The following is a 25,720-nucleotide window of genomic DNA, read 5'->3' on the forward strand; positions in this document are numbered from 1 at the left end:
TTTTTATTTTTTTCAATGCAATTCAAATGCACTAAAAGCACCAATTTTTTTCCTCCGTAGAAATCCACTACAACTCCGTAAAGAAAAGTCGGGCGTACGTGCATACGGCACAGGGGGAGGATGAGATCATGATGGACAAACGTCGCTCTCATAAGAGCAGTCCAGCTCTCATCGCTTGTCGCTTAGCAACAGAGACCTGGCGGGCAGACAGTAGGTGTGTGAGACAGAGTGTGTGGGAGGGGAGGTTTGGAGGAAGAGAGGGGAGGGAAGAGGGAGGGACAGAGAAGCAGAGAACAGGGAGAAAAAGACACAGAGGAGGCAGGCTGGGAAAGAGAGAGAGAAAGAAAGAAAGAACGGAAAGAGAGGAGGAGGTGTGATGGAAGACGCCTGCGGGAGAGATGTGGCCGGTGTCAATAAACGATTGTGTGGAGTAAATCAGAAAAGTGATAATTCAACAGCCGGAGAAGGAGATGTAAACACGTGGCGCATGTCTTAATTATACACCGCACGCAACTGTGGAGGTTACACAATGAACGAAACAACTCGGAGGTCAGGAGATCTGATGCTATTTTGAGCTGAGTTACATTTCTTGGCCTCAACATCAAATCCATTGTTGTGTTCATCAGCAGAATTCAATAACACCCTGTAGCCTGACTGTGAATTATGGTTTACATGGTTTTCATTGACCACGATTTCATATTTACCATAAGAAGGACAAGCAGGGTTAATACACAAAAAAAAACAAACAGCAAAACATAACAGAAATACACCACCTCTGCTGCCTTACCTGTGTTGTAACATGAAAGCTGTTTTGTTGATGCCTCAAAATATTGTTTTTTTTTTCCACCACTGACCACGTTGCTGTTTATAGACACTCCATGATTTTTTTTTTGTGTGTTGTAAGATATAACACCGCAGCACCGCGAATAAAACCCACTGATCAGTGATGCACCGTCAGCCTTTTGATCAGATTATGTTTGCTCCAATTTCAACCTTAAAAAATAATCTGGTTAAGGAGGTGACATGACAGCTGCAACAGTCAGAGAATAGCTTTAATCTTGTTTTTTATCAAATTATAGCGCGCGCGTATAAATGCACAGCTTGTGTCGTATGGTCAATCTGTTCCGCAGTATTTCGCCACCGCCCGCCCCATAATCCAATCTCCACCTCCCTGATCCAGAGTTCCTGGAAATTAGCAGGTATAGAAAATGAATGAACAGTTTATCTATGTAAATCTATGTTGACAATGTGAAATGGTGTGACATTTAAAGACTTCCTACGCTGTATGAGCTCATGCAAAGCTAGCACCTGATCCTTTCCGCTGCCGTTCTGACACTCTATAGTATAGTCGCTTTTGTTTTTTTTTTTTTCTCTGGGCTTTCACTTATGGAAAACGAACAGCTGAGAGCTTGACAGTCAGCTGTAACTCATTTCTTCCTACATAAAAAGAAGAAGAAAAAGCTTTATCTACCAGAAAACCAAGGGACGGTTTTCATTTTCAGTTTAATTGTTACCCCATTAAACTACTATATTAAATCCAACGACAGACAGTAATTCTAGAAAAATTCTAGGTGATCAACTAACTCAATGTGAAAAGCAGTTCAGCCATTCAAGAAACAAGAAGGAAAGCAGCTAAGCAGTTGGCCTAACAGTACTACAAGAACAAACTCTGTGCCAAAAGTAACACAAAAATAGGAGGCCTCTGGTTTAAGCACAGAAAAAATGAAGATAAGAATACAATGAGAACACTGTGTGAACCAAAAACTCAGCTAATTAGATTCTTTTAAATGCAAATAAACATTCACACAGATACATTTCAAAGTCTGGGTAGGCTACACATTCTAGAAATGAAATAAAAAATTCCCATTTTTTTTAGCCAAGCGCTGAAAATGTCAAGGTGACACATTTCAAATCTTTATTTCCACGTTAAAGGTGCAGCAGTATATGCAAAGGAAGGGCGTTCTAATAGTGCAGGTGGCAAAATACCAAAATACCATCACGTTATTTTTAGCTCGGTGGAGGGTGAAAAATAGTCCAAGTGCAACCTTGGTACACACTCAATCCCCGCGGCCTAGGCTTTACAAGACATATATTCTCCTGCATTCGTCTAATGTCACCAACAGCAGCCAAGTCTCAAGGAAATGTCAATGACAAGGAGAGAGCTGCGCTAGGGTAACTTAAGAATGCCATAATTCACGTCGAGCTTTAATGTGATCATATTTGGTCACGCCGCACCACCGCCGATACGCGCTATACCTCTTGAGCCAATATAAACCCGCCGCGTGCCTCACATGCTCTGTCATTCATTCTCAGGGGTTTTCAGTTGTTGATCTCATCCTGTCAGTCAAAATTCTGTTTTTTCCACACAGTTCGACCTGCTGGGAAATTCTACCGCGAACAATGTTCTGCGCTCTATACGCTAGACACGCAACATTCGTGGACTCCGGTTACATTTCATCAAACCCATTATTGGAGATACTCCCCGCGAGTTTTGTTCCGGCGCTCTAGATTAAATTCTGAGGTAGCGTCTGCCAATCGATCAGCATAGCAGAGTTAAATACATCCAGGAAAAATAGCGTAACAAGAGACACTCTCTCGACCAACTTGCTGATGGAAAATATCCAAGGGACCTCAATAATGGACCCAACTGACAGCACTCTAATTCAATCACGTGTGTTGCAGTTGCGACTAAGCTGCCTCCAAATACCCCCTCCGTCTATTTTAAACCCTCTTCAACAATGACAGACCAAGAAGACTCCAATATGCCTGAAAAAACATTACGCAAAAGGAAAGAAACCAAACACCGCCGGCTCTCTCTGTCTGGCATGTGCGAATGTGTATTTCAGTAAGCATGTATGTGCCGGCTGCATGCCTCTGCACAGCCTCAGTGTGTCATAAAGCCATATTTTTTGTGCTTGTCCTATAGCTGTGTTCAGTATATAACGCAGTCTACGAGAAAGAATAATGGGCGCGCTAGAATGCGATGCTATATAGAGATTGCTGAAATAATGGAGTTGCAGCAGCTACATAGCACGTAGGACAGACTGTAGATGAAAAACAAGCTTTAATCACATTCTTTCATACACAATTCAATCCCCATGACAGAATTATTTCACCGTATAGTCTCGGCTTTCCCCCAAATGAACACCGAAAGAAGACGAAAGAAATATATTTGAATGGCTTTATGGCAAGGTTTCTTTTGCTTCTTAATCAGAGCGGACCGGTGCCCTACAGCTGTTGTTTACTATTAAGGCAGGATTAGGGACAAGTTTTGGCCGGGTAGTTCCAGGAGACAGCGTTGATGACATGGTTGTTCCCAGAATGCCTGGGTCTTTGCGATCATTTCCTGCACAGTGTCAACCCAGTGGGGACAAAGGCCCTCTCCTCATCTGCTCTCTAGCCACAAGACTAGAAAGACCATTAATCACGTGACGACGAAGGCCACATGCGACTAATTACAATCATTACAAGTTCATTCTTCTTCCTCCGTCCTCTGTTGCAACAAGTGTATTTTTAGTGAAACCCATAAAGAGTAAATACTGAAGTCGTAGGATCGAGAGCACTTTGTTTATATATATATTTAAAGCCGGCGTATGAGGGGAAAAACATCCTGAGGTATTTGTTTTGTTATTGATTTATGAATATCAGGGTAAAGAATGCCACCTCCCAGCTAAGTCTTGGTCCCATCAATAATTCAGCAACAGTATCTGTGTCCGCACAACAAATGAACAACACATTGGCATCTCCATTATTCATGAGAGATACCACCTGTAGCACCTCGGCTGCATTATATGCGTCCCATAGGAAGATTTGCAGGAGCTCTGAGCACACCATTAAATGTAGCATTTGTAGCGGCGCCACACTGATATCAGGATGTTCCGCGAGTGGAGCTAACAGGCTTCAGCGCGTCATTTTTCTTGACATGACCGGGGTGGGAAAATCCATGCAATCCATCACTCATGGGAAATGTCTGCGCAAAGACTTAATGATTACCATTCATGTAGTGTAATTGCTTACATAAATACAAAATTAGGTATTGTTTGAGGAAATAATGTAGAAGAAAATAGAGCAAAAACACAGAATGTCATTTTTATGATTCAGTATTTGTAAAGTAGAGTCACCTTTAAAACCACAGCGAGCTCCCAGCGGTTGTTTTTTCTGGAACACTGACAGAAAGCTTCCATCCCCGGTAGTATTCGGAATGACAAACAAAAAAACAGAAAACAAGATATTTGTCTCTGAACCCGATGACACAGACATTGATAACTTCTAAGGACCAAAACTTTTGGTCTGAGGACTGTAATTGCTTTGATTGTCTTTCAATTTCAAATCCCAGAAAGCTAAAGGCTATAGGTCCCCTAGTAAAAAATAAATATGCTTATAGAATTTATATAAACATTGCTCAAAGCAGCTTTGTCATTAGCCCCACACTCTGCTGTGCTCCGAGGTACGCCAGATAACACGGCATGGGGTATTACTTTCACTGTGTTACAATAAATGACCCCTGCTCTCGTACGAACTGGCAGCCAGGAGGGTCACGACCCGCCGGGAGGTGAAAACGAGGTCAGACTTTACGACAGAAAGAGGGCCACAAGCTAGAGGACTACAGCACTACCACAACGCAGACTGAACTGTGCATATATTGTACACATATGTAACATGAGGCCGAGCTCTGAAGTCCATATTAAAAGTTCAGCATTTTGGGAATAAACTGTACTTTCCGAGCTAGACTTCCCTCTGGTTGCTGAGTAATTGGGCCAGATTATGAAATCGTCGAGCACACAACCCCCTCATAAGTGGTGACTTGTAATTTCTACCCTTTATTTGTTTTTTTGTATGAATAATACAATTGACTAACTGGCGAAATTATCCAGCTGCTGGCAGTGACTTTGTATTTACCGCAAACATGAGAGCGGTATTAATCCTCTCATCTAACTCTTGGCATTGATGTTATTTTCCAATATTTAAAGCTTTTTTTTTTTTTTTTCCTCGACTATATTCTGGAGTTAAAGCTCACTCGTTTCCACTTCTTTTCACACTGCCTCCGTATATATGCACACCGTGACACACAGGTTGCACAGAAAAGCAAAGCACCACCCGCGTGGCATACACTGCCTAAATGTCAGACTCCTAATACTTTTAATGGTGTGTGTGTGTGTGTCTGTGTGTGCTGCATGTGTGAATAAAAACAGCGGGGCCAAGGCAGGCCTAGAGAAGGCAGTAAATCACATTATGCATTGCAATCTCTATATATCACAGCCGCTGCCATTCTGCCCACTGGCTTCCCACTGCTGTTCCAAGTCCCGTCTCTGTATTTCACTCCTCTAAAAAAGCCTCCCGAAACTCAAGACGTCGTCAGGGTAGCATTTATGAATTCAGAATGTTTGGCTTAATTGAATGTTTTTTTGTGTGCAAAATGTCCTTATCTAAAGTAGCTGCGGTGTAACAAAGACGCTCTCTTTCCTTGTGTTATTGGACCAGAGTGTGGAATTGGACGTAATGACTAGACTCTGGAAGGCTGAACAAGACTAAGACAGATCCTCTTTATCTATTTATAACAAGGAGATGTATTTCCCGACTCGTGTATCTTTGTTCTTATCGCCTAGCATGCATTTTTAAATCACATAAACCCTGTATTTCTCACACCCACACGCGCACCTCGCCAAGAATGGGTTGCTTTGATCGACGGGGAGCGTGGCAGTGATGGTCAGAGGCTGCGTGTCGGAGTAATTACAGAGCAGCCATGTTAGCGGGCCAGGGCTAGTCCCACAGGAAGAGGAAACGGCAGCAGTGCAGCTCGCATAGGTAGGGTTTCACCTCAAAAGTCTCCCCGCCTCTGTTCTGTTCACTGGACTGTCATGTGAGAACACGCAGATGGCTAATTTCTCCTGCGACCCCTCGTCAACTTTGACCCTGACCCCCTTTTATTTTTTTTTTCCAGACAGGTGAAACGCTCCCACTGTGGTCGCACCCGAGTTGCAGTTTTCCATTTCTGAAACCCCACGAGCTGAGGTCAGTTCCCTAAAGGGGAGAGGCGAAGTCGCCATGAAATGAAGAACGGAAGGGCAATTAATGTTCTCATGAATTGTTTAAAAGCACACAGATCAGGACTGCATCTGTTTACTCCCTTCCCGCTGTCCATCGTTCTCCCCTTCAACCTTTTTCTTGTCGTGCAAGTCTTCTCCAGTGTTTTAACACCGCTATGCTTCCTTTGCGTGTCGTCTCTGATATCTCTTATGGACTGTCCCCGTGTTTTTATCCCCAAGGGGAGGGGAACCGATCGAAAAAACAACGGCTTCCCAGCAGAGACCAGTCTTGCCTGGGTACCAAATTCACAGACCGTGGCTCCTCTGGGGAGAACACATGGGAGACCTGAAGGACAATGACAGATGAAGATGACTCGGGGACGAGAGAAAGGGAGAGAGGAAGATGAAGAGAGCAAAGGGCAGGCGAAGAAAGGGGAAGATGTGGAAATACCAGCATTTGGCAACGAACGCAGGTAGAGGAAAACAAAGGAAATCAAGTCGACAAAGGTGGAAAATACAGAGGATAGATAAATAAAGAGAAAGAAGGTGAAAGCCTGTGGCGTTCTGAACACTTGCCAGAGTACTTCTGTTGCTCATGTTCACTTGAGACAATGTGCAGTAGAGCAGCTGCTAAGCTCAGCTGTCTCCTGTTCCACCCCCTTTCAAAGATGAGAGCACAGGGCAGCAAAACTATTCAGAACAATACCTAGCCTCTGTCCATCAGGGCCGACTATCGCAATCACTCGCTTAATCCAGACATCAATCATCAAGCTAATCAGAGGAATAAAGTTCTTAGGTGCTTATGATTAACAGGAAAGCGCAGGATAAGCTATAATATAAAGGCACGGCAAGGTTATGGAAGCTGAATAATACACAGAAACAATAATGAATATGGTAGGAATGGAGTTTTGATTCTATTCATGGCTGACGCTAATGCATTTACAGTCTCTGACTACCTTTCTATATAATAGGGGTTTAATGGTATGGGTATTCATCGCACACTGCAGTGTTCAATTAGGTATATTCTCAATATTTAGAATTACTGATCATTTGTAATGACCGAGGAGACAAAAGGTTTATTTTGAATCTGGCCACCTTACTTTGAATTTAACCACTTTAGCCTATTTATCAAGGTAACTAGGAGCTAATTTTAATGTTAACACAATAATGAAAAACATACATGAATTAAAAACTTTACATGTAAACAAAAAATAAATTAGGCTAAAGGAATGATCATACATATCTAATAAAGAAGGCAAGCAAAACCTGAAGACTAAGGTTTCAAGTAAGGAAGGATCACTGGAGGAGACCCTGAACCAGCCTCCATGTGTAGCCCTGCATCAACCAGAATTGCCTTGCTTTAGGTGGAGCTAGTGATGCAAACACGGTTGCTGCTGCGTTTACACCCCGAACCCCATCTCACATGGGGAACTTGTGCTCCTCACCAGCCTCTACCAAGGGAGGTCCACAGAACTGGACAAAGGTGAGAAGAAGCCCACGCAGGGGCAGGCTAGCGCACCTTAGGAGACCTGCACAGTAATCACTATAAAGCGACGAAGGGCAAAAGGGCTCCATTAGCGAGGTATGATAGGCTGATTACACACTAGGGAGGGAGCACACTTGGTGTTTGTTCATGCAACTGAGCTTCTTATGTTTTCTTCATGGTGGTTTGCATCTAAGGCATTTAAAAAAATAAATCTAACGTTCTATTGGACAAGTTTCGTACTGCTATTGATTACCTGTCCATCACCGGAACATACTGCTGTTTTTTGGCAGTGCCTATTAATCAGTTACAGCATACATAGTAGTAGGGTCAGCCATGATAGCCAAGCTCATATATTGTGGTGATCACTGCCATCAGGGAGTGGGGAGGCCAGAGCAGCATGATCCGCTCATCGCATTATATCCATTCTGTGGGAGTATTACGGTTTCCTGGTTAGCTACAGTCAAAAGCTACGAAGAAAAGGAACTCATGCTAAAAAACTTATATCACCCAAAAGTGTACTTTAGCTGAACGAGACACCAACAGATCGGTAAGTATGTTCTTTCCTCAACTGTGTTCAAGCAGCCTCTCCCTGCAGATTGAGACCACGCCAAAGCAATAACAGTGGATTTACGACCACACTCAGTAGGGCTGAACAAATAATCGATTTCAAATTAAAATTGGAGACAATGCAAATAGCAAATCACAAAGGCTGTAAATCAGGAGTTATGTTATGTAGCATATTTGACCCAGGGTTTAAACTATCGAATCGATCGTTTTATGTATTGATGCCGTCCTCCTTGTGTGACAGTCTTGCTTTTGATGGTGCACACATTTTAAATGCCCTGTATGAAAAAGAACAAGCAGGAATTCAACTACCGGAGGATGGACTTCCACGGCAACAAAGAGCCAAAGCCCACTGTCATATCTAAGTGTGAAAAAAAAAAAATCCAGTCCTGCAAACTGGCCCCATTTATGAACAGCATACAAGCACACATCTAAGGGGTGTGAGAGTACACAAAATCCCCAGTTAGCCGTGACAAGAAGAATAATGTTCTATGAGACACTTTCGGTATGTAATGTTCCCATTTTTGTTTTTTTTAAAAAAGGAAAAACCAACTAAAAACTTGCCAAACATGACCTGAAAAACAAAGGCACATACGAAACCATGAGTTTGGGGTATTAAAATATTGTGTCATTCATGTGCTAAATCAAAATGTGCTTTAAAGATCAAAGGTTTCCAAAAAAACAGAAAGACAGGCATGTAAACCAGCCATCCATTATCGATACACCGGTTACAGTAGCTCTATAGAGTTACTGTAATTTTATCAGCCTCACTGTTTATTGTTCACTCACTCAATCCGTTCTAGGTTGTAGGTGTCGTTTAATGTAAACCATGAATTTCCTACTACTTCTATGTCACAGCAGAACAGTTTGGGCTTAGACTGATGGTTTAGCAACTATGTATTATGGAAAAACTTTTTAAAAATTGCAGGGAATAAAGAAACGTAAAGGTGTCGTCAGCTTGAGATAAAGAACTGTAGCTGCAGCCCTTCAGCTCTTCAGCAAGGTGACCAGCTCCTGCTGTGATGAAATGATTGTCTGACTAATTTTAAACCCTTAAACTGTTTGGTTGGACTGTGAACAGATAGAAAGTCTGTTGTATTTCTGACAAAGCTTAAGACATGTTGGCAGTGAGCAGTCAAACAAGAAAAATCTGTATTAGGTTTGTCAATATTTGGTGTTGATGAATAAACAACATTAATGTTCTGACAGATTGATTTTATTGGCTAAAGACTGTGGTTACAAGGTATTGAGTTTTTTTTAAAAATCCATCAACCACAACAGAACAGCTTATCTGAAAATCCAACCATATCATCAGCTATTTACAAGCACCGCTTCCAAACAGCAAAGATTTTACTGAGGAATTTATTAACAGAGCCTCACTTTTGTCAAGACAAAAACAAACGACTGCACTCGAGAGCGTGTTTCTGAGTCTTAATGCCCCTTTTAAAGTCTCAATCAAAGGTTTGGACAGTTCTTTTCAATCCCACACCCACCCACTCCCAACATTTCAGACCAATACTGCCTGTTCCTGCAGATGCACCAACCCACTCCTGCTGCCGGCTCCTCGGATTCTGACCACTCCTCTCGGCAAGAATTTACTTTAAAATCCCTTTGCCCTGCCACATTAGCTCTTAAGTATTTGTTTAACGAAATGTTTTACTCAACTGTTCCAACGAGCTCCTTTTAGAGGACAGGCTTCAGTAGTAACAGCACATTATCTAAAAATGAATATGTCCTATCTAAGCCTGCTAAATAAATGTCTGTTGAATAAATGCAAATATACAGTATTATCTGGATTAGCCTTTAACATTTCCCAGATTATCCTTTATGAAGAGGACCTTTAAGCAATCACGTATTTGAAAAGTATGGCTAATACAGTATTTAAAAGCTGAATTACACTTGCAGCGCACTAATGATAAATTTAAACGAGCAGTTCAGCAATAATTTAGAAATGGAGTCGGCATTACTGTACATAATTTATCCACCCGACACGGCCGACAGGTTATGTAATGAAATTTGAGGCTTCATATAAAGAATAAAAATCTTTTATCACATTTTCCTCAAAAACTGTCAAAGAAGTATCATTTCAACCTCAATATTCTAGTCAGGCTCTGTGAGTATATTTTCCTGATATTTATTTAGGGAATTTGAGGAAGATGCTTTCATAAGTCGTCCATTTGTGCTGATGCTTGCTCTTGTGTAACTGAATAAATAATAATATACATATAGCAGTAGTTAATATGTATTATAGTCATAAATAGTAATGCTTAAGTATGTTGTCTAGTGGAGATTTTTATACACATACAGGTTTTCTCTAAATGTTGTTTTTTAGACTCACAATCTTCATCAGGATTTCGTGCCACCGTATGTTTTGGCTGCTTGTGTCTGCAGGGCAAAGTTTTACTTACACAAGAAATGCGTGACATTCACTGAGTATACTTATGTTCCCCAAAGAACAAATGCTGCCGATTCGGAACACTCACGAGCTTCCTCCCAGGGGTCCCCCTTTGGGCCAAAATGTGCACTTTGCACATAATGTAATCTAATATGCATCATCTAATGAGCAGATTGCCCTGAAATTTGCTGAGCCAGTGCTCTCAAGGAAATAAACCCTTCCCTTCATCCTCGCTTTAATGACACATTTTACATTTCTAGCTGGTAAGCGTCTAAGAATGTCTTGCTATGTCCAATAACTTGCAGGAATTTGGACTTTTGAGCTCAGTATAATTCTATTTTGCTCTTTCACATTGAATTTTAAGAAGAAAGCAAAGGAGAGTGCTCTATGAGATGAGATGTGAGGCTTCCAATTCATTCCCCCAGTCCCGAGTAAAGAGCTGGAAGTTAATGTGTAAATGATAATGTTCAAATCACAAATGTTATTAGAATTCAAGACTAAAAAAGTACTGACATAAATTCCTTCCATTTGAAAAAAGGAAACCATATTTAAATAGCTTCCAGCTAAAGGTTCATTCATTATGAAAAGCATTACTTTATCATTTTAGGATGTCACAATTTTTAAAGGTCATCCTAGTTTTGGAAACAACTGCTCAAATAAACCCGGCTTGCTCTTTGCCGTCTGTATGTTTTCATCAGAAACTCCAAGGTGCCAGATTTTTCTTTTCACACAAAGATATGTCCACTTTTCCAGCATTCAACACCGCTGACACAGCCTCCCGTACATGTGTAGGAGAGGCCCCGCTCCTTCCCTGAGCTCTCCATGGTGCTGAAAATCCGCACTTGTGCAGAATAGCCGAGGCCCTATGGCAGTCGTGCTCGACGCATCGTGCCGAAGCGCAGAGACGGAGCGTAACTGCCGCGTGTCGCCGTGGCCAATGGATAGCACGTCTTAGATGAGCACAGTTGATAGAATTACATTGTCTGAATATTAAAACTAATCCCTGCTGCTCCTCTGGTCAAAATCGGAATTGAACCACACATTTTGCACAAACATCCAGCTCGTGACTGACACTAATGACAGTGATAGCAGTGACAATAGCTACAAAAATCACCTTCTTTTCATACTTTTGCACAGCCTACTATTTAGAATCAATTCTAACTGCTCTCAAAAAGTGTTTTTCTACCTTAACAGACAAAGCACTGCTAGTTGCCTTTGCAGAACCGCCATGCAAAACGTCTATTAGGAGCAACTTGGGGTTCAGGGAGTTACCCAAGGACGAGAGGACCGAGCAGCCAAACCCACCATTAGCGAACAAGCAGCTCCGCATCCTCTATGCTATATACATTACACATGTACATTATTTATACAGCTCTGGAAAGGCAGGGAAGGAATGTGTTAACAGACAACATGTATACCTCCAAGAATGTTACGAGTCGACGTGACAAGACAGGACTAAAGGATGAGACACCACATCTGGCGCCGAAGCCATAACAATCCGCCTCACATACATGATGCATGAGCTCGGTCATAGTGATTCAAGCACTACTGGATAGACGCAGGTGAACGGACAAACTGACTAACGATGACAAACGGAGCAATTAGATCACACAAATGCATATGTTTTATATATCTATGAGACGCAGGGGGGCCATGTGTGCAGTAAAGCCGAGGAGATCAAGTGTTACATTTGCATCTGCGTTGTCTGTCTTCTGATTAATGCTGCTCAAAATGGTTTTTATTGACGTGAAAGATGCCGTTCAATACATATTTAAAATATCTATAGTCCAAACGCCTCCCTGGAGGGCAGCAAACTTAATAGTCCAACAACAACTCTCAGATTAAAGTGCAGTTTAATATCAATAGGCTGTCAGAGAGCAGCGTGGCAGGTTTACATCATCATCCATTTTTAATGAGGCATGCAGCAGTGAACCCATACACTCTGTGCATCATCTGTACATGATGTCTACACATGCTGTCATGTGGAGCTCAACACTAGGGGCATCATTTTACAAAGCTCATGTCACTCTGAAATTGGTCCGCCTTGGTCCTCGTCTAGATACGTTTCACAGCATTCAGAGCAATGCTGGGCAGCAGACGGAACCTGAGTGAGACAAGACCTTCTGGGATTTCACTTTTGCAGGCATCAAACAAGGCGGTAATTGACAGCTGGGCTATTCATTCTGCGCAGCCCCTCTGGAAAATGTCAGAAGAAGTCAAGAGGTAAAATCATTGTGTAGCGCGCCGGCTCGTTTTGGACGAGCAGGGTTCAGGTTGTTGGCTGCCCCTCGATGTCACCCAGACATGTATTTCACCTTAAATAACATTCCATTTTATAAGTGTCTCGTGTTCACTTAACTAATAGACACTGACTGAGGTGCTGCCAAATGAGGTGCAATCTTAGCATTGTAGCATGCTGGCTATGAAGGCAGTGAAACCTGAGCCTGCTGTTCGCCTGCTAGGAGAATGACAATTAGCATATTAGCCTGGCCCCCTCGGAGGTTAATTGAGACTGGTTGCTGAGGGCGGCGGCTGTGGCGGTCCCGACGTGTAATCCTAACACTTTCCCAACCTTCTGCGAGAATGGGAGCTCTGCCTGCGTGCTCACCCACAGGATTGGCCCCACAGAGCCATGTATGTTGCTAAGAGAGAGATCTGATCTCTAAATAGGAAGCAGAAACAGCGCCTGCTGGGATCTTTGAAGGTCACTGCCGTGTCCTCTACACACCGCCTCTCTCGCTCTCTCTGTGCATCACTGCACACAGCTCAAATCGCCAATTATAACGTTAACTGCATTTTGATGTCCATGTATCAGTGCACCACTGGCATTGCTGATTTCTGAGGGAGGGTGGTGGGCTAAAGGGAGAAGAACGAAGATGAGGGGGTGAGGAAAAGACGGCTGGCTCTGCCTGATAATCGGCACCAGAAAATACTAGTCCCAGGGCTGTGCATGTGTTGGCTGTGTGGTTGCTGTGATTACATGCAATGGCATGAAAGGTTGGGACATGTCTAGTATTTTAAACAGTTCTGTAGCTCGAAATAAAAATCGGAATTTACGTCATGATATGCGCACACAGTTTAACGTCAAAAACAATAAGAGAATCTCAAACAAAGTGCATGTGGACTCAGCGATATGAAACGATGCAAACAGACAAGAATGCTTCTCACAGTTGTTTCTGTCACTGTCATGTACAAAAACACAAGCGTTTGCAGAAACATGAGCGACCTTAAAAATTAGGCTAAAGTCATTAGGTAAGGTCCATATGTAGTATAGAACAGCATCAGTACCGCTGCACAGAAGAAGAAAATACATTTTGCCATCCTTCTTAAACTACACCTTAAAACATCCAACACAGAGACAAATCCACATGAAGGCAACTAAACCCCTCATTTCAGTCACTAAAATGTTAGTTCATGGACGTAGCAGTAAATTTGAGTCTTGACTATAAGCGCGCCGAACTTACACACACGAATGCACACCCCCAAACACACACACACCCCTTTCCTCTGATGTTAAGCTCTTTAAGGACAACAACAGCTGAGGAGGAAAGCTGGTCGAGTAGAAACCATAAGCTATGATCCCGCTGGCTAGCCAGGTACCGGCTAGCTATCTCCCTCCTGCAGGCCTCCCACGCCGGCTTAGCCTAGCCAGTTTCAACCAGCGGATATACATGCAAATGGTTTTCCACTGCCAGTTTGACCAGGCACGGATCAGGTGGCTTAGACCCTATGACACATTTCCAATGGTGGGAATGCCATTCTAACACTCTTGCCCCTCGTGGAGCCAGGTATACCCTTCCCCTCTAACCTTTGACCTTCGAATACTTCCTGGGGCGTGGATATCCTTTTAATAGTCCGGTGACTGGCCAAAGAAGACATAACAGCATGACAGAAGGGCGACTGGGTACTGTGGGAGAGTGGGGGGGCGGAGGGTGGACCTCTGTGTCTGCCTCATGATATACATAGTCTCTCGTGATATATGGCCTCTCCTTGTCTGTGGATCAACATACGCCAGCGTGGTACACATACAGTTGTCCCTAGATGGCCATCAAATCAGGCCCCGAGAATTAGGGATTAGGGCCCAGAAAAGGGAGGATCTCCACCGAATAACAACTTGTGAGTCACACATTCCACGTTAGAGGAGTATAAGAAAATGAAAGATAGTTAATTGGTGATGCTAACTTTTGCAGGTTTTGTAAAAGCTTATATTACATTTATTGTGTGCTGCTAAAGTACAACATCCATTTTTCTTTCATCTGTATGGAATTTAAAAGAAAAGACGGTGGAAATCATTTCAATCAACTTGTGTTACATCTTCAAATCAATTCATGGATTAAGCCACCTATCAAAGAAAAACGCCACTTTACACCGTTTCGAATCAGTGTAGACGGAGTATCTTTGGATTTCAGAGAAAAGAAGCAATTTGAAGAAGCCGTCTTATACTCTAGGGGACTGTAATGAGTATTTTTTTTCTGTTTTTTTCCAGACTAAATATAAAAATCAGTTAATTAGCAGACTAATGATTATTAAAATAATCATTAGTTGCGGTGCCGCTCCTGAGAAGAAGGTCTGGGAATAGAAACGAGTGCCGCGGTCGAAAACTGGTCACGCTTTGCCCTGGGACAGCTGTGAGGCGTGCTCACTCCCACAAGTGTCAACAACACATGACAAGACACATGCAACTCAACCACTGGCCACAAGAACATAGTAGTCCGCCTGCACGCATTCCTCAGATGGCATAAAAAAAAAAAAGGGAGGGAGAGCACATATATATACACATATCGCATGCGTGCACAATATGTCTTCATCAAGTGTCATCCAGCGGTATTCAAGAGCTCACTCGGTCACGTCTTTACATTTTATCTGTTCAATCGGCTCGGGATTTCAATAAGCCACAGTGCGGGATGAAGCGGGCCGAGCAGGGCCAAGTTAGGCCGAGGTTAGTGAGAGCGACAGCTGATGGCAGGGTGTGTGCTCTATGCTGCTCTGGCGAAATGCAGCTGGTCCGTTGCCAAGCACAGGGGAATACACAGGCTCACAACAGTTCCTCTCTGCAGGCACCTCCGCAATCCATTCCACTTAAAGGTAAGCGCACTGAAGAGTGTCCCGGCATACCTCATTCATTCTGCCATAGATTTTGTTTTTTTGCTTGTCACACGCAGGCAAACACAAATGTAGCCAAAGGCACGTGACAAACGCCGAGGCGAGGTCTCAGACTCAGGTTTGATTAATTTCCTCTGCAATGAAAGCCGAGTCTCGGAGCATAAAAATCAATAACAATCTTCAATTATGGAAAATGCATTGTGATGATTTAAAATTCACCAAGGCTGCCATATTTCATTATAGGGTGGATTTTTCCTTACGGCTTAAAAAAAAAAAAAAAAAAAGACTTAACCAAAGGATATTTACCTTTCCACCTTTGAACTTAAAGCTATTAAGTGTTGATGCTTTATTACCAAACCTCTGACTGCACAAGGGTCAAAGAAAACAGCTCCCAGACACCAGATGTGTCCCCACCCCTCCACGTTATTAGTCAGATCACACAAGCAGAATCTGGCCTTCAGTTAGGAGAATCAACACACCGCCCATCAAACTCTCATTAGATAAGATGAAACTTTAATGATCCCCTGATTGCCAGGGGGACACTTTGCCGGTGCAGAAAAACAGGAGAAACAACACGAGTTTAATAAAATGATCAAGAAATTGGGGGAAAGTTTCTATACTGCCATGTGCTCGATAGAGATGTAATAGTTTGAAAATGTAAAACATTTAGTTTACAACATTAAAAGTTAGGCATCAGAATGACAGATCAATATCTACAGTATTGAGGCGTATGACTACAGCAATATAGAATAAACAACACATGCAGTAGAGTAAGATTTGTATGCAGAGAAAGACGTGGAGAGCGTATACAGAGGGCAATACAAACGAAGAGGAAACTGTCTCGGTGTCTTCAAAAGAAAACTGCTCATCCTCTCTCGCACAGTCAAAGTGCAAATGTAATACATCCATATTTGAATGCGTAATTTAATATCTGAACAATGATGTGGATTGCCGGCTGTCATGATTAAAACAGATGGATCTACATCCAGAGAAAAAACGAACACAAACAAATCAGATCCAGATTAGATCGTCGACACAGGGAAAAGCGGAGCACATAGTAGAGGCACACTGCTCCAACACTCCTCTTGTTGAGCTGTTTGGACAGAAACAATTGTACAATCCTGATGTCTGTTGGCTCTAAAGTGCACATAAAACACTGCATGTTGCACCTTAGGGGGATGAGGGGGAGGCTGAAGGTGCTCAGTGCTGTAGATGCATCAGCTGTTGTACTGAGGTGAGGTGGGAGGTGTATTTTTTTAGCCCTGAATTGGTATATATCTCACCAAAACACAGTGATACAACGTGTAGTTGGAAATACATGACAATCCTGACTTGCAGAAGCTGCGTATTGTCAGGTAACAAGAGCTGATTTTACGACCGAACCGTCTCCCTTCCGAACTCCTTTGGAGTCGGTCGCTCCATCACATGTCCGCTACCAGCGTGTCCTCTTCCTGATGTAGAGCTGCAGACGTTTTTACACCTCGGGATCAAGCTGTCTTCTAAACACCTGTAGAGTCTCACACAAACTGCAGCAGCCATAGTGGAGGCCATCAGCTACTGGCAGCAGCGGCCGCGAGTGAATAATGACGCGTTTAAAAGGAAACATGGAGGATTTCTGCACATGTTTGTCACTGGGAATAAATTATTTTGTCAAAGATACGTGAGATCTGCCACACAGACCTGCTGCCTAATTAACACAAGCAATAAATAGTGAAGCAACACCAGAGTATTTTCATTAGTCTTCTGATTCACTTCTGAAATTAACATTACATTTAAATTGCAAATCACTTCTTTTTTTTCTGACCAACAGTCCAAAACCAGAAGATATTCTGTTCAGAAAATCCTCACATTGATCATCTTTAACCACAGCATGTTTGATATTTGTGTTTAATATCAGTTCTCTGAGCTCGTCTCATATTTCGTTGCCTTGTATGAATTCATATCTTTTTATGTAACAGGAACCTAAAATTCCACATTGTCACACCTTTAACTTATATAACAAACAACACAACAACAAACTAGACGTGGGCAAAGAACAAAAAAAAAAAATCATCAAGGTAAACTATGAGTTGTTTTCTTATACTTTGGTGCATGTATTTCCTTTTTTTATCTTATCTTTGTCCTTCCAGTATAATGACCGGCTGCACTGTTGTTGTTTGGTCACTCTTCTGATTAAATTTATTGTTACCAGCAACGTGACTTCATTACGTGATGAATAACTCCATGTGTTTCCCAGCCCTACAACGAGACCAAATCAGTTATTTCTCATTTTTTCAGCAAAGCCGTGTTTTCACAGAGCCATATTTCTCCAGAGGACGATGGTGCCATTCATGTTTGAATAGAGATCGGTGCCAGCCTCTATACTCCTCCTCCCCACGCATCCCAAATAACAGAGGCGTCATATAAGAACTCCTGGAGGTGGCATGATGCAGAGTAGATAACTAGACCATTAGATAACCATACAGCAGTGAAGCGGCAGCACGGAAAACGGCACAAAACTCGACATATTCCGCGAGCCTATGAGACCTTACAGGAGGGGAAAAATAGAGCAGGCTTATGCGCTAACAAGCCTTGCAGCATGGCGGTGGTTTCCTCCACTTCAGTACCACCGAGTAGCTGTGCTTACATTTCTCTCACTCATGCATATGCATTATGATTGTCTTGAGTGAGTCTTTCCCTTAGTAGGAAACCCCTTATTTAGAATGTCTCGAGCTTCTCTGTAAAAAAGAGAATGAAGTAATGTGGCTAAACCAGAACTGGTCTTTGCAGGGCAACTACAAACGCAGTTGATATGTGGTTTAAAAATGGCATTTGAGCAGTTTGGAAACACCTGGAAGATAAATGACGCCATAAATGTGGCCATAGCTAGCACAATCTTAGAGAAATCAATACGAGTAGGGTTTTTTTTTATCGTTTTATATTGCTTTTTAGGGCACCCACAGGACAGCACCAGACCTATAAATTATTTTTCCTGGTCTCCAGTACAACTGTTTTGTCTCATCTTAGAGAGACAAGAGTAAAAATGTGATTATCCCTGGTTTCTACAGCTTCTGACCGGTTCCTCCAACCCCTAGGTGCATTTATTGGCTTTCCAGTAATAAGAACAATACAGTACAGGCCGACACGCCATGTTTCAAAGGCAGAGTTCTGGTTCTAAAGATCCCCAAAAAATGCACAGCAAATGTTCATTTTCACCATCGTCTTATCTCTTGTTCCTTCTTCCTTCGACCCCCTGACATCTCATTTATAATCCTGACAGCGAAGAGAGTCATTTAAGAGAATTAGGATGCAGCTGCGTGTCAATGGCAGAGCACAGGAGGACACTACATAAGCAATGCAACACCCCCCTCCTCTTAAACCCTTCGTCACCCTCACACCCCCCTGTTTCCACTTCCTCTTGGGTCCCTCTCAGAGTTTCCACCTCTATTTCCTTGCCTCTGATTCCAGGTTCCCAGTACTGCCACAGAAAGCCGACCACCGGCCCCCCGAGCCAACTATGCATCCTGTTTCTGACACATGCCAACTTAGCCGGCTGCACTAGTCAGCTGAACACAGATCCAGTTTCCCCTTCTTAATACTCCTAACAAGCCTTTTCCCTTTGCAGCCAAGTGTCAAGCCTACCAAAGTCACCTAACGGGGATGACTCCGCCGTCCACATACGGCAACACAGCGACAGACACGCGCCTCCTCCGTTTTTCACCGTTTCTCCACGTTTGCAGAAGTTGAGATGCAACCAGATACCCACCAGCAGTCACAAGATGGATACCTAATTATATTTGCATGGCTTATTTGCATGATTTTTCACAGGAAGATGGTGAGAAGTATGAAGGATGACATATGGTTTGATGCCATGTCTGATACTAGGATCCATGGGCATAACAAAATGACAGGAGGCTGACAGCCAAGTAATGGCCCAAATAGCATACTGGGCAGAATCATCTCTCAGCGTAAATAAGAGCTGCTCAGATGAGACTGCTTTTTTTTTTTCCCAAGCATACTTTTCAGAGGTCCCGATTGTATTTTGACTCTAATCTTACGTAAATGTCTGCTTATGTTTTTCAGCGTGGCCAAATAGCCCGAGAGGGCGATTCAAAGTAATGAAGAAAGCCTTAATTTGAGGTGGTCAGCGTAGTGTGACTAATGTCCTGTCCAAAACCTAAATCCAACACAGCTTAATTGTTGGATTATTGTGCATATATGAGAGTGTGGGGCTGAGAGATATTAAAGTACGCATCACTTTCAGATGCTCATTTATATCCAAAATTGCATTTAAGATAATCGATATGAAGTTGAGAAGAAAATGTTTAACAAAATCAGCTAATTACATTTGACTCATTCTATAGGTTTTTTTTAGAATCATATGTTCAATAGTTGTTTAAATCCTCTGTGATGTGATCATATGATCCCTATTCTGCTGAAAACTAATCATTAGGAACTACTATCCAGCAGCATGTGAGTCTTTTTGAGGTTGCATCCAACTTAACCAATGAGACTAAAAACACAAGATGGAGATGCACCAAAACAAGAGTATTCCATCTTCCAGCAGTCACCATGAAGGTTATTTTCTCTTGTTATCATCAGTTAAGGCTGATCTCTGTACCACCTGTCATAATACCAAACAGAAATCAGCAGAAAAGGGTCAAGGCCACTAAAAGGACACGACAGAGGAGCAGCGGGAGGGACACGACTCATCCATTTAAATTGGATGCAACCCAAACATATCAAGGATGAAGAATATCACTCTCACTCTTTCTCTATCTTCTGCCCGTGGTTGTCACTACATCCTCTTCCTGACCCCTTTGTATTTACCGCTCAACACAAATTGGCACTGTCACTGCACTTTCCATTACCTGCCGTCCTGCTGTTTTCCTGTATTAAATACCAACATATTTTTCTCATTACAAGCCAGCGTTATGAAATAAAGCCACACTCTGTGCAACATCCGACTGCCCCTGTGTTCGAACCAGGGGGGGGACCGCTTGCTTTATACACAAGTGCGTGAGTCATGTATGTAGCAGGGTTTAATACAAATATGAATCAGCCATGATTCATCCACCCCAGGCAATGTGATGGGCAGTCACCCTTATTATCCTATTTCTATATTTGTCCTGCAGACAGGTTACCTTCATCACTCCACAAAGACACTTAATGTGCAGCACAAACATCGCAGCCACCGCCAAGTGTAAACATTTAGGAGGAGGGGGAGGAAAAAAAAGCTGTGAAAAGAAGGCTATGACAGAAGAGGAGAGGAGGGGACGGATTTGATGTCATTGCATGAGGAGTCCCGGCGGACTTCATTAGGTCTCACATGGTGGAATGTGCAAAAAGAATCAGTTTGGTTACATAAAAGTGGCCATGTGAAATATTCCCTTCCATCCAGGAAGTTAGCAGCTATTCGGTGGATGCTGAAGCCAAATAAAAAAAAACCAAGTAAACTGCTCTCTCCTCTCATCCCACCCATATCTGTCATGCAGCATCACCCCCTTCATTCAAGAGTGGGAGGTAGTAAACAGCCAAAGGACAATAACAATCATGATGCATTCATTGCACTGGCACTGCAATGTGTGCTTGATATTTTTTTCTTTTAGTGGATATTCACCTTAGTGGCCCTGTCACTTGCACCAAGAAGGCCACAGGAAAAGAAAACACAGGAATATCTGCAGCATCAGTGAATATGTATGAGGGGAGAGGAGTGTGTGTGTGTGTGTGGTGGTGGGGGGGGATTGACAGACTTAAAGCCATACCTTGTTTTTAATGTTGCAGTGGCAGCAAACAGTCCACAGATATTTGAGGGTCCTCCACAGCAGGATGATGAAGAGACCCCCAAAAAACGTCACCATGGAGGAGGCGAGGAATGCCCACCACATGCGCTGTCCATTATTGTCGCATGGCACCTCGGACGAGAACGGGATGACAACGTCTTCCATCTTGGATATTACGATTGAAGAGTCCGGATTTATATTATTATTGATATTGCTTGTCCTCATAGAGCTGTCGCTTCCATGGGGAACCGTGCCATCTGCCTCAGCTAGCATTTAGGAGCCTTGGAGAGCCTGTGCCAGCGTCCCCAGCCCCACTCACCAGCCATATTGCTTGGGAAAGAAAAAAAGACACACACAGAGATAGAAGAAGGGAAAAAAAAAGAAAGAAAGGAAAAAAAAAAAAAAAGATCCCCCCCTTCTTCTTCTTCTTTCTTTTTTTTTTTTTTTAGATTAGTGTTCACCCACCCGATGGGAGTCTTTTTTCAGAAGCCTATGAATTGTTTGACAGCGTGAGACGGCGCACACGCGAACCTGACCGAAGCAGCGGGTCGGTGGCCCTTGGAGAGAGGCATTTAAATCCGCAATAATGACGAATCTTTAGGCGCTTCTCGTTCTGAGGGGGTTTTCTGGCTCTCTCACGCCATATGCCATGGTTGGAGACGGCGTCGTGCGCGGCCGTCGAAGGCTGCCCAGCGAGATTTCAGTTGTTGTAAACGACAGTGTGAGGAGGAAAAAAAACAACAACAAACAAACAAAAATAAAGAATTGTTGCAGCCTGTGTTCGGTGAGGCGACCCTCTCTCTCTGTCTCTGTCTCTAGCCGTCTTCCATTCAGGGATCCTTGTCGATTAGCAGGCGGAGAATCGATTTCACTTTCTTTTACGCGTCAATCGACTGTGAACGAGGTTATTATTTTTTTTGTAACAAAGCGACCCAAAGAGAAGGAAAAAAACCCACAGATTTAATTCTACAGTTGTCGAGCTGTCACTGCGGTGCCGACGACTACATATTCTTGCGGGCGTTTGGCGTTGTCAGTTCTGCGTAAAAAAAAAAGAAAAGAAAAAAAAGAAGCAAGGACTGGCGCTCGGGTGGATGTCGCTGTCTCCATTCGGTCCCCTGCAGCCCTGGCACGGAGCGGCCAGCTGAGAGCGCCTGTCAGATCCGCTCCAGAGGAGAGCGGGGAGATTTACAGGTAGGAGGGCGGAGCGAAGCGCTAATAATAAAGATGGACAGAGGGCAGTAACACGGCGACGATGTTTATTCCAAGTAACCGACCGGTCCCCGCTTGCTTGGATGTATTAGGAAGGAAAGGAGGAAAAAAAAAAAAAAAAAAAAAAGGAGGTTGGCTAACAATTTGCGCCTTTGCGTCTTTATTGCACGCCAATGACGCACGTCGCAACATTACAAAAAAAAAAATCTTGAAAAGGGGGGACTCTATCGATCAAACATTCTCTATATGCGCATCACGCCGGATGATGAGCTCTCCTCCTCCTCCTCCTCCTCCTCCTCCTCCCCATAGGAATCTTGGAGAGGTACCAGTGGATATAAAACGACAACTCTGTCCCTGCAGGGATATTATTGTACTGAATTTTCATTAAGGATAGTGCTCCCCCCTTTTCAATTACTGAGTCTGTGGCTTTTCATCCATGGATGATGGGCGTTTTCATTTTGGAAAATGATATAACAAAAAAAAAAAAAAAGAAAGGCCCCATGCACACACACACACAGAAAATGAATGTCCTTCCTGGTCAATTAATGTAATATGCTCACACTTTTAGCTCCCAAACAGGTGTGGATTGGTGATGACGGTGAGGCATGACCAGCAGTGGTTTATGGCTGCACACAGCCACAGCTAAAAGATATGGGGAGGGGGGGGCAACAGCTGGCCCTGGGGCCCCGAATACCCACTGACCCCCATGAGCCACCAGAGCGGACAGGCAGGTGCACAGAACCACCTGTGTCACAAGGCTCCTTAGAGGTTGTTTGCAATAAACTCTCATTAATCTGCACCCCCCCAAGTCTTAATGCCTCAATTAGACTAAGTGACAATGCAATTAAAGCTTTCTTCTGCACCCTGTGTGAGATTAACAGAGATTAAGGAGGTGCCGTTTATTTTTTTCGACATGGGTAACCCAATAAACGTCCAGTGAAACGTGGAGTTATGACATCTAACCCTAAAGCACAGATCATTCGAAAAGTAAACATGCATTAGGTGAGGAAGACATGTGATACAGGTTTCAAGATGGTAATTTATCGTCTGGGAAATATTAGTGCTTCTCCAAAAATAGACGCTGTGAGTCTTTTAACCTAAGAGGGGAAGTGGGAGGGGAGGGGAGCTGTAAAACACTGAAGACAAGGCAATCTGTAAATTATAGCACTTCAGAGTTATGACTGTCTATGCAAGCGCTTTGACTTCATAAAACAGACGCAGCGCCGGCCAACGCCGCTATCCACCATTGGTTAGTGTATTGAGTTTGAGTTATAGAGTAAAAGAAAAACTCCAAGCCTTTGACTTTTTTTTGCTCCATAATTTCCTCACTTTTTGCATCATTGTTTACTTCAGATTGTCCACACAGCAAAACACCAAGATCAGAATCAGACAGCAAAAACAATAAGGTTTCAGCCTTGTAACACACTGCTGTTGGGATATAGTTTGATTTATGCCTTGTGGTATCACCAGAGAGCATCTGATCTACAAGTGTGCAGGCAGCCAGATCACTATTAGGACGGGCCTTGAGCAGCAGGGCTGACACCGTCCTCCTGCTGGTAAAATCGTGAACTGTCACATAAAAGGGAAACGATGCTGCTTTACAGGAGCCTAAGGGAAGGATCTGCTGTCAGAGAGCACTGGATTTTTATTTTCAAATGTTGCAATATCTTAAAAAAAACAAGGGGAGTTCTTGCTGGAATTGAGGTGATGGGATCAAAATAAACAATAATTAACTCGTGATGGAGTGTTATATTCATCTGATGTTCGTGTCGTGAATTCACACAGACTTTAAAACGTACCTGCATATGATTCCACATATTCTCTGGCAAATGTCAAATCAGTCTCACTAACATACACAGTGTGCTCAAGTGCAACAATAGGTCCCCATGTAGGTCACAGAAAGTGAGAGCATCAGCGCCACATGCTGCATGCACCGTAGTAAATCTTGCTGGTGTTTATTGTTGGAGGGAACTCGAATTGATCTTCCCCCGTGAAAAGCCAGCTGTTGGGCGACGAGCGGTGCCCGTGGGCCGGCAGAACTTTAACCAAAAGTGGTCTCGGCGCTGACAGATGAAGAGATTAACATGAGATCAGTCAGGTGGTAATCCCGCAGGACATGTGGAGATGCTACAGTCAACATGCTGGACAACCAGAAGGAGGCAAATGAGCGAATTCATCCCATCAGGCTGAAAGACGAGGGGAGGGAACGCGCCCTCCGCCGCTTCAACAACGAGATCTGACATGAGCCGGGAAAGGCCACGGCTTGCTGGTGCGGACTACAAAGATCCCTTACTGTCAGACTTGAGACTTCTCAAGTTCAGTTGAGCTGTCAGCAGCTGTCTTGAAACAGACACCCCAGCATTAGGGTTGGAGACCCTACCCATTTCTAAAACAGGCAAGAGGGGACTTGGAGGACATAAAGAATTGGGGCGCGGCATAGTAGCACCTACACATAACAGTATATCAGATTTTGCGTGTAATCTGAGCAAAACTTTGAGCAGCACAGAAGCTTTTTTGTTTTTTTTCCCCAACAGTGAATATTCTCACCCCTGCACAACTACAAGGCCTGAGTTGCAGGCGGTTTGAGGCGTTAGACATGGTGGATGTTTTGGAGACACTGGCTGCTCTCTTGCCCCAGTGAACATGGCAGGCAGCTGGAGGGTGGTCATCCACTGTGACATTATTGGCTAGAGGACCATGTGACCTCGGATGCGGAGCTCGGAGGGAGCGACCTCGAGCTAAAGGCATCCAATCAACCAGCAAAATCTGTCGTAGCTACAGGCCGTCCAAGTGCACGGAAAATAAGTTTCACCGAATGCTGCGGAAATGTACATTTTTCTTGAAGTGCAGAGCCCATGTGCAGTTTATTTATCACGCTATGAAGCGTGTGTCTATATTTATCACACTTCAAAGAATTATTTCTATCACTTAATCCCTGTATGTATGTAAAAATACATGTATATAGGGATTAAATCACAGGTGACTAAAAGAAAACTAAAATGGAACAGGAAACTAATTCTGTTGCAAACAGACATCACAGAGATAAGGGAAACAGCATAATAAGGAAATTTAGTTTCCAAATGCAAACAATGAAGAATGGACAGGAAATGACTGCAAACACAATAAGCAACAGCTTTACTTGTGTGGTTTGTACCTCTGATAAATTACACACATG

General features: G+C 43.2%; 1 protein-coding gene across 1 annotated transcript in view; it reads right to left on the reverse strand.

Moving 5' to 3' along the window:
* The window catches only part of kcnma1a (potassium large conductance calcium-activated channel, subfamily M, alpha member 1a), a 146,322-nt gene extending 124,713 nt beyond the window's left edge, over positions 1-21,609 (reverse strand). Inside the window, exon 1 of the mRNA XM_008278792.1 lies at positions 21,319-21,609. Coding sequence (XP_008277014.1) covers positions 21,319-21,609 — 291 coding nt within the window. The remainder of the gene's footprint in view (positions 1-21,318) is intronic.
* Positions 21,610-25,720: the final 4,111 nt, after the last annotated feature.

This window comes from Stegastes partitus, unplaced genomic scaffold, assembly GCF_000690725.1.
Source record: "Stegastes partitus isolate 25-593 unplaced genomic scaffold, Stegastes_partitus-1.0.2 Scaffold133, whole genome shotgun sequence".
NCBI classification, from domain to species: domain Eukaryota; kingdom Metazoa; phylum Chordata; class Actinopteri; family Pomacentridae; genus Stegastes; species Stegastes partitus.